We start from the raw sequence: 8,515 nt of genomic DNA, 5'->3' as shown, positions 1-8,515 counted from the left end.
GGGCTGCTGGTCCTTTAAGCGGGGGCGTGGCCTAACGCCTAGCCCCGCCCCCGGCGCCGCTCAGGTGGCGGCGGGACTGGTGCGCCCCCTGGCGGCGCGTCCTGGCGGTCCCGGCGGTCCCGGCTGTCCCGGTGGTCCCGGCGGTCCCGGTGGTCCCGCCGCGGGCAGCAGTGGCCGCATCCCGGCTCCAAACCTGCCCATCCTGCCCCGCCGCGGGCCGCGAGGAACCGCCCGTCCCGCCCGGCGGCAGGCCCCGGTGCAGCCGCGCCGTCCCGGGGAGCCCCCTCCCAGGAGCGGCTCTGAGCATCCCCCCGAGCCCGACCCCGCACCCCGGGCCGGTCCCGAGCCCCGGCGGCTTCGCAGGGTCCCCGCGGGGCTCAGCCCACCGGGCCGGGCCGCAGCGCCGCCGCCGCCGCCGCGCTTCCGGGGCGGGCGAGGGGCTTCCTGCGGGGCGGCCGCGGTCCCGGGACTGCTCCCGGTGCTGCTCCCGGGCCTCCTCCCGGCCCGGCCCGACTCGCCGCCGGGATGATCAACGCCATCCTGGTGTTCAACAACCACGGGAAGCCGCGGCTCGTCCGCTTCTACCAACACCTGGTGCGGGACCGGGGCCGGGATCGGTGCGGGGCTGGAGGTGTGGGGGGGCTCGGCGGGGCTCGGCGGGGCTGGGGGGGCCGGGACCGGGGCGGTCGCTGCGGGGTGGCGGAGCCCTGCCGGTGCCCTGGCCGTGTCCTTCGGGATGCCCCGGGCTGGCTCCGGGACCGGCCTGTCGCCCGGAGCCGCCGGCTCACGGTGTCCCAGGGGCAGCGGGGGTCGCGGGTCCCACGGGTGGGACGTGCCCCCACGGGTGCCCTCGGCTGTGTCCTGCCGGCAGGCGGAGGAGGCCCAGCAGCAGATCATCCGCGACACCTTCCACCTGGTGCTGAAGCGGGATGACCACATCTGCAACTTCCTCGAGTGCGGCAGGTACCGGCCGGGGAGGGGCTGTGCCGGGCTGCGCCTCGCCCAGATGGCCCCCCCAGAGCCCTTCAGCTCTCCTCGTGTCCCCACAGCCTGTTCGGCGGCTCGGACTACAAACTGATCTACCGGCACTATGCCACGCTGTACTTTGTTTTCTGCGTGGACTCCTCGGAGAGCGAGCTGGGCATCCTGGACCTCATCCAGGTGTGTCCCTGCAGGGTCCCATCCCTGGGCACAGCCCCGCCCCGACACCTTTCAGGTACATTTCATGCCCGTGGCATCCCTGTGCCAGCCCTGGGAGGCCTGAAGAGCCACTCGGGGGCCGCAGGGGGAAGGGGGGCTGCACGTGCCCTCTGAGCCCATTCGTGGCTGCTCCGCCACGGGCAGAGGGGGAGAAGCCAACCCAAATGAATGGCTTTAAAAAATAGAACCATAGAATCATTTCAGGGTGGAAAAGACCCTTAAGAGCATCAAGTCCAAAAGTTAATCCTAGAATCATAGAATCCCAGGTTGGCAGGGACTCGGGGATTGTCTGGTCCAACCTTTCAGTTCAAAGCACGGCCTAGACAAGGCCCAGCACCTTGGCCAGATGCACCTGAAGGTGTCCAGCGTCGGGGAATCCAATTACTTCCTCTGTAAGATTATTCCAATGGCTGAGTGTTTTGTTTGGGAAAAATTTTCCTTTTGTGTCTAACTGGAATCTCCCCAAGAGGAACTTGTATCCATCACCCTGTGACTTTCCATATGACTCCTTGTATGAAGGGAGTTTCCAGCATTTTAGCCACCCTTTAAACACCGGGACATGGGGAGAAGATCCCCCCTGAGCCTCCTTTTCTCCAGGCTGAGCCCCTCCAGCTCCCTCAGTTGCTCCTGCTGCTCCAGCCCCTTCCCCAGCTCTGTTCCCTTCCCTGGACAAGCTCCAGCCCCTCAATGTGTCTCTTGTCTGAGGGGCCCAGAACTGGATACAGCCCTCGAGGTCTCAGCAGTGCCAGCAAAGGGACAGGCACTGCCCTGGCCTTGCTGCCACAGCAGTGCTGGCAAAGCCCAGGGGCCATTGGCCTCCTTGCCCACCTGGGCACACTTGGGCTCATGTTCAGCTTCTGTCACCAGCAGCCCCAGGGCCTTTTCCATCTTTCCAGCTGCTCTGCCCCATGCCTGGAGCGTTCCATGGGACTGTGTGACCATCTTGCCTGGTCTCTGTGCTGACTGTCCTTTCTGCTTCCCCAGGTGTTTGTGGAGACACTGGACAAATGCTTTGAGAACGTCTGTGAGCTGGACCTCATCTTCCACATGGACAAGGTGGGTGATGGGCTCCTTGCTGCTCCAGAGCCTGCGCTCCCACAGGCAGGAGCTGGCCAGGAAAGTGTGGAGGCATCAGGGGTCACTGTGTGGCCAGGGGTTGCGATCCTGGGTGCAAAGATATTCAGCCAGGGGTCTTAGGAAGCTGCATCGTGTTCTCTTGACAAGAGATCCAAGTGCTAGGCTGCTCTGAGCCCAGGGGTGAGCTGTGCCCAGCCATGGCTCCAGGGACTGGTGCCAGGTGACCGCAGCCAAGTGACAGGGATCTGTGCTCCAGGGCTGTGCTGGTGGAACTGGGCAGGCTCTGGTGTGGTGCTGGGGCGTTCTGCCTCTGCCCCAGCTGTGACACTCCTTGGGAGTCCTTAACATTTTACTACAGCTGCAGGGGAAAAAAAGGGAAGGAACAATGGCTGCAGGAAAAAAAGTGAACAAACAATGGAGGTATTTGGAATTCAAAGTGCTGGGTAAACTTTGGTTTGAGCCACAGCCTGTAATGCTTCCTCTTGAGCTGGACTGAGTTTCTGGGCGGAAACCTGTCCCCTTTGATCATCTCCTGGGTCATGAGGCTGAAGATAGCCAGGAGTAGATAGCCAGGAATAGGCTTGGAGCAGGGAGAGGCTTGGCTGACGGTGCTGTGCTTGCGTTGCTGTTAATCAAGATTTTCTTGCTTTGCTGAAGACAAAAACATGTCAACAAAAAAGAGCAGTGGAAAAGAAAAATGTCCCCTTTCTGTTGGTGATTCCAACTTGGGAACTGGCAGGGAAGGGGAGTGAGCAGGTCTGGGGGGTCTCTGTGTTCCCAGCTGCTTATATCAAGCTTTGGTTTTACCGTTTACCCAGCTGTAACCTTTCTGAAATGCCACATGATTATGTTGTCAGCAAAAGCACTTATCAAGGGTTTATCAAAGGAGGAATGAGGGAGGAGCAGCCGTGGGAGAAGCGGTGGCAGTTGCCCAGATCACCCCTGCCCGCAGTGGGGGGAGGATGTGCTCATGGGGTCTGACCCTGTGGATGACCAGGACCTGGCAGCTTTTCACTCAGCCTTACTCTGGGTTTACACTGAGCCCTACAGCCAGCCTGCAGCCCTGGGGCAGGGCACCTCACCCCATAGCCTGTCAGCTCTGCCAGCAAGAGCGGGGTCACCCTTCCTCTGACCTCTCCTGCCTGGAAGAATGTTCAGGAGACAGGAATCAGGGGGTTCTGATAGGGGAGACCCTACAGCTCAGTCATCCCAGACCCTCCCAGCCTTGTTTACTTCGCGTCCTGTGCTCCTGCTGCTTCCAAGCTTTGACTTGAGTCTTGGCCCCTGTCAGTTGGTCCTCCCATCTCTTTCTATATTTGGCACGTGTTTATTTCTCGGATGTGCTCATGTTCCTGTGCTTCCAGGAGCTTGGTCACAGAGGGACAGTGTTTGGGGCGCTGGGAATGTGCCAGTGCGTCCTGCTGGGCTCTGGTTTGCACCCCTTGGATGCCCTGGCAGGGTTGTGAGTGTCTCCCCAGGCAGGGGCTGACAGGAGTTCAGGTGCAGATTTGGCTGCATCCTGTGATTTCTCTCTTTGCCTCAAGATTCACCTTGCACTACCTGCAGCACAGGGGTTGTGGGACCAGAACTGCTGCAGATCTGGAGCCCTGTGCCTGCCGTGGGCAGATGAAGGGGGACATTGGTTGGGCACCAGTGACACCAGTGCTTTTATCTGAGCTTTGGGTTCCCCAGCCTCAGAGCTGTGGGGCCCCCCTGTCACATGGGGAGGCTCAGGGGGGAGCTGTGCCCACCTCCTCCCGGTCGTGCTTCCCACTTTGGAGAGGAGCACGAGCTGCACTCAGCAGCTGTGGGGTCCTGCAGGGGACACGGATTGCTCAGGAAGTGCTGTGCTTCAGCTTGGAAAACAAAGCTTGCTCAGGATTTCTGCCCCGTTGGTGTTGGGCCAACTTGGGCTGAAGCCAGACCTTGAAGGAACATTTCCTGATGTTCCCAGATGCTGTCGGGCTGTGGGGGCTGCTCGCTCTGGCCGGCGCGGTGTGTGCCGGGGCTGGGCTGTGGGAGGGGGGTCCCAGGGCTCTGGGAGTCCCAGGAGCTGCCATGGTACCTGTGGCTCACCCCGTGCTGTGCTGATCCCGCACACCTCGCTGCTCCAGGCACTGTCGGAGCAGGATGGAACTCATGGGGAGCCCTGGGATGGACCACCTCACCGTTGGCACAGAGCTTGGTTTCCCCCTTGGAGCAGGTTTTCTCATTGTCTTTATTCTCCCCAGCATTGCCCTGGCAGTGTTTGCCATGTGATGTTGACAAGTGCAGCCTGGCCCTGTGAGGCCATTAAACAATCTCGTAACCTGACCATGCTCCTGCACAGCCTCTTTCGTGGAAGTAACTGGGACCCATAAATCCATTATCTGTGCTGGGAACTCAGCAGGAGCTGCTGATTGTGCAGGGAATGCCTGGCTGAGCTGGATCCTGGAGTTGAGGGTAGTTGCAGCCACCAGCACAGCCTGGCTGCCACCCTGGGGCTGGTTGGGATTTCTGAGATTGCAAACCACGAGTGGCCCTTTCCCTGCCGTGGCTGTATGATTCCACCAGCCTCCCTTGGCTGTTCATCCTTGGACCTAAGGAACCCCAGGGAAGGAAGGAGTAGACTCCCTTGGCAGTTTTGTGCTTTTTCTGTGCCTGTATCACAGTCCTGTCTTTCCTAAGAGACAGTGGAGAAGCCAGGCTCTGGCCTGGCTTTCTGGGGAGAAGGAGCTGCTCCTGGGGAGAAGTGTCCTGCCCGGTGGGGTCCCTGCTGCTCACTGGGGTCCTCTCTAGCACACATTCCTGCTGTGACCTGGTTTCTGGCCCAGGGAGGGATCAGACTTCACTGGCTGTGTCAGAAGTGGTGCAGCCAGGCTGTGCCAGCAGGATGGGTTGGATCTGGCCTCTGAGGGCTGCCCTGTGCCCGGTGGTCTGTTCGCTCTGGCTTCTGGAGTGGGTGTTTTCTAGAGCAGGGGTGGTAAATAGGACCGTGGGACTTCCCATGCCAAGGACCATGGCCATCTTCTCATTCTCTGGGCAGCTGAGGAGGGGATGGAGCTGGATTTATCTCCTTAGGGGAGATGCTGGCCCCTGACATGCTTCCATGCCAGCGCTGTGGCCGCTGCCAGGCCAGGGCTGGGCTCTCAACCTTCCCTTCCCTTCTTCCCTCCCTGTTAGGTTCACCACATCCTGCAGGAGATGGTGATCGGTGGGATGGTGCTGGAGACCAACATGAATGAGATCGTGGCACAGGTGGAGGCCCAGGGCAAGCTGGAGAAGGCGGAGGTGAGCATTGATGCTGTGGCTTTGCCCCATGGGGCTGACGGACCCTGGGCTGCGAGGGGAGCTGGCCTGTGAGGTCTGGGGTGGGCATGTGGGGGAGACATCTGGGCTATCCCCAGTTTCTGCCTGCCCGAGCCCTCGGGGTGGGGCTGGGGACATCAGCAGTTCAGGAGCACGGGGGAGCTGCCCAAGCATGGGAGTGGCTTTTCCCATCAGGATAATGACCCGAGGCAATAAAAGGTTTATTGCCCTATTTGCACTGTCACTGGTAAGATGCAGCCCGCGTGCTGTGGGGCGGGGGCCAGTGGTCACAGTCTCTCTGTCCCCAGGGAGGCCTCTCGGCCGCTCCTTCCCGCGCTGTGTCAGCCGTGAAGAACATCAACCTGCCCGAGATCCCCCGCAACATCAACATCGGGGACATCAACATCAAAGTGCCCAACCTGTCCCAGTTCATGTGAGCGGCCCATGGCAGGGGCCAAGCAGAGCTGGGGTCCCCGGCTCCTCTCAAGGACTGCCTGTGTGGTACCCAGGGGCCAGTGTTGCCAGGATGCCTGGGCTGACCGAGGGCAGGGAGCAGTGGCAGGGCTCAGAGAATGGGATGGAGGGTGTCTCACCCTGGACCTGGGCTCAGTTCTGCTCTCTGGTCCCTCAAGAAGGCGAGTGCCCTTCCTTCCCCTCCCTCCCCATGGAAGTGCAACCTCTCCTCGATGTGGGGAAGAGCCGGTTCCTGCCTCTCCCAGGATTCTTGGGATTCCCAGTGGTAAATGCATGCCTGTAGTGACAGCTTCATCAGGAGCTGCAGGTTGTCTCCTCCATCCTCCTGGCCATGGCTGTCCCCTGCCCTGGTCCTGCTCACTGGGGTGGACCCCAGCTGGGTGGGGGTCACTCCTGGGAGCTGCTGCAAACCCTGGGCACAGTGCGGGGGGGACCTGCGGGAGTGGGGACATGGCAGCGAGAGGGATGGGAGCTGAGTGAGCTGGGGGATGAGCAGGTGGCAGCTCACAGGGTCAGGCCAGGCTGGGGCTGCTTGAGTGTGTTCCTGTGTCCCAATAAACTGCCCTTGAACCCGTGTCTGTGTCTGCTGTGGGTGCCGCTGGCCAGGCCCCGGTGGGAGCACCAGGAGTGGGCCAGGGCAGCTCTCCTGGGGTGGCTGCAGCCCTGGGGGGCTTTGGGCTGGTGGAGGCCCAGGAGGTGGATAAGGGGGCCCAGGAGGAGGGTGGGGGGCTTAGGGCAGTGTTGCTGGCTGCAATCTCCACTTCTGGAGCAGGTGGAGGGAGGGTGATGGCCCAGTTCAGGCTGTGACAGTGGCATCCCCGGCTTTGAGCCTTTGGCATGTCACCCCCTGCCAGCGTTCCTGCCCTCTCCCTGCTGCAGAACATCTGGGCAGAGCAGCCATGAGCCCTGACGGCTTGGTGGGTGTGTGGGGGCTGTGGGACTGGGGTCCCCTGAGGCCAGGGGCGAGTGTGGCTGGTCCTGGGGGCCACAGTGACCTCCAGGCTCCTCCAGCCATGTGCCCCACGCCCCTGGCTCCACCGCAGCTTCATCTGGCCACCAGCCCCTGGGGCTGGCCGAGGGCCCTTCCTCTGCTCCCCAGCTGTGCTCCGGGCTCTGCATCCACTTCCCCTGGCAGGGAAACCGTGACTCTGCCTGGAAGGAATTTTCCTGTCGTTTCCCCTCCCTACAGCTTAACCCCTCCCCAGCTGGCCACTAGCCACACCAGTGCTCCTGGAGGTCAAGGAGCCAGGCAACCTGCTGAGTGCTCTTCTCTGCTGGCTCTCCTCCTCCTCCTCCTCCTGCCAGGACAGGCAGCGAAGGGTGCAGGTGAGCGATGTGTGGGCCATGTCCTGGGGCTGGGACTCGGGGTCTGGCAGCACTGGGATGGTTGGAGGGGAAAGCTCTGGCTTGCCCCAGGGCGAGGTGCTGGTATCCCATTCTGTGCCAGGCCGGGGGCTCGGTGGGCCAGGGGGTCGGCTGCCGTGGGTCATGTCTTTGGTCCCGCACCGCAGTACCCCAGTGCCGGTGGGAGATGTGTCCGGCCACACGTGCTTCCTCCACGGCTCCGGTAGCGGCTTCTTTCCCTGTCCTGCGTCTGGCCGGCGCCTCAGCCCCGAGGCTCTCCGGGAGGCTGGAGACCGGGGACCGTGCTGGGGGCAGGGGATCCCCTCTACCGCCCCCGGGTGCTCCCTCTCCTCGAGCCTGCCATGGGGTGGTTCACCAAGGATGCGCTGGGCTGAACCCCTGGCCCCCTATTTCCCCGCCCGTGGGGCTGCAGCCCCGACCTCGGTGGCGGTGGGTCGTGCGGGAGCTGTGAGAGCCCGGCGCTGGCAGCGACCTGGCGTCGTGCCCGGAGGGGCTGCGTGGGGTTACCGGACCCCTCCCACACCCCAGAGCGAGCGGGGGGCCGCAGCGTGTGCAGGGCAGGGCCTGCCCGGAGTCTCAGCGCTCCCTCTCCGAGCTGCCTGCGTGGTCCGGAGATGGGAGACGGGGCTGGATCCTGGGGATGACTCCCGCGGGTCCCGGCCCCAAGCCCACTGCCCGCCCCAGTCGGGCTGTGCTGTGACACTCAGGGGTGCCGGGCTTTGCTGAGCTCAGTCGGGGTTTGCCTGCTACAGCATGTTCCCAAATCCAGGCCTCCTCCCCAGCACCTGGGAGTGCTGCACCCCGAGCACAGCGCCGTGACTGCCCGCAGGGAGCATTGCTGAACCCCCGCTGCCAGGGCAGGGGGTGCCAGCTGTGGCTGGGGTACAGGGGGCTGGGCTGGGGAGATGAGCGGGGACACCCGAGCACGGACATCGTTCCTGGGGTGCCGGGGTGCTGCAAGGGCTGTGAGGAGGGGACACAGCCCGGCTCGGTGACTGCCGGGTGATGGTTTGTCCCCTTCTAGCCACTCCCGTGCTGACTGTCCTGGCCAGGGCTGGTGTGAGGGAGAGGACCCCCAGCAGGACCCCGGCGAGCTCCGGGCTGTAGGGGC

The 8,515-nt window shown here is 62.9% G+C and overlaps 1 protein-coding gene across 2 annotated transcripts; it reads left to right on the top strand.

The window, feature by feature from the left end:
- Nucleotides 1–121: 121 nt before the first annotated feature.
- AP3S2 (adaptor related protein complex 3 subunit sigma 2) lies at nucleotides 122–6,613 on the top strand. 2 transcript variants are annotated; one of them, XM_064669391.1, is made up of 6 exons: nucleotides 122–594; nucleotides 872–963; nucleotides 1,050–1,161; nucleotides 2,185–2,256; nucleotides 5,440–5,547; nucleotides 5,874–6,613. In XM_064669391.1, exons 1-6 carry the CDS (start codon nucleotides 526–528, stop codon nucleotides 6,000–6,002), a joined length of 582 nt encoding a protein of 193 aa, XP_064525461.1. In that variant the 5' UTR covers nucleotides 122–525; the 3' UTR covers nucleotides 6,003–6,613. The 2 variants fall into 2 exon arrangements, with proteins under 2 accessions (XP_064525461.1, XP_064525462.1); XM_064669392.1 differs by lacking the exons at nucleotides 872–963; nucleotides 1,050–1,161.
- Nucleotides 6,614–8,515: the final 1,902 nt, after the last annotated feature.

Source organism: Pseudopipra pipra, chromosome 12, assembly GCF_036250125.1.
Source record: "Pseudopipra pipra isolate bDixPip1 chromosome 12, bDixPip1.hap1, whole genome shotgun sequence".
Lineage (NCBI taxonomy): Eukaryota > Metazoa > Chordata > Aves > Passeriformes > Pipridae > Pseudopipra > Pseudopipra pipra.
The sequence above is the reverse complement of the archived record's forward strand: the minus strand, read 5'-3'. Positions and strand labels throughout refer to the sequence as shown.

Bases quoted from the DNA above. Each gene is read 5' to 3' on its own strand.
- AP3S2 (XM_064669391.1), top strand. From the start codon at position 526: ATGATCAACGCCATCCTGGTGTTCAACAACCACGGGAAGCCGCGGCTC. The intron at 964-1,049 runs GTACCGGCCGGG...GTGTCCCCACAG, and splicing joins AACTTCCTCGAGTGCGGCAG to CCTGTTCGGCGGCTCGGACT. The intron at 5,548-5,873 runs GTGAGCATTGAT...CTCTGTCCCCAG, and splicing joins GCAAGCTGGAGAAGGCGGAG to GGAGGCCTCTCGGCCGCTCC.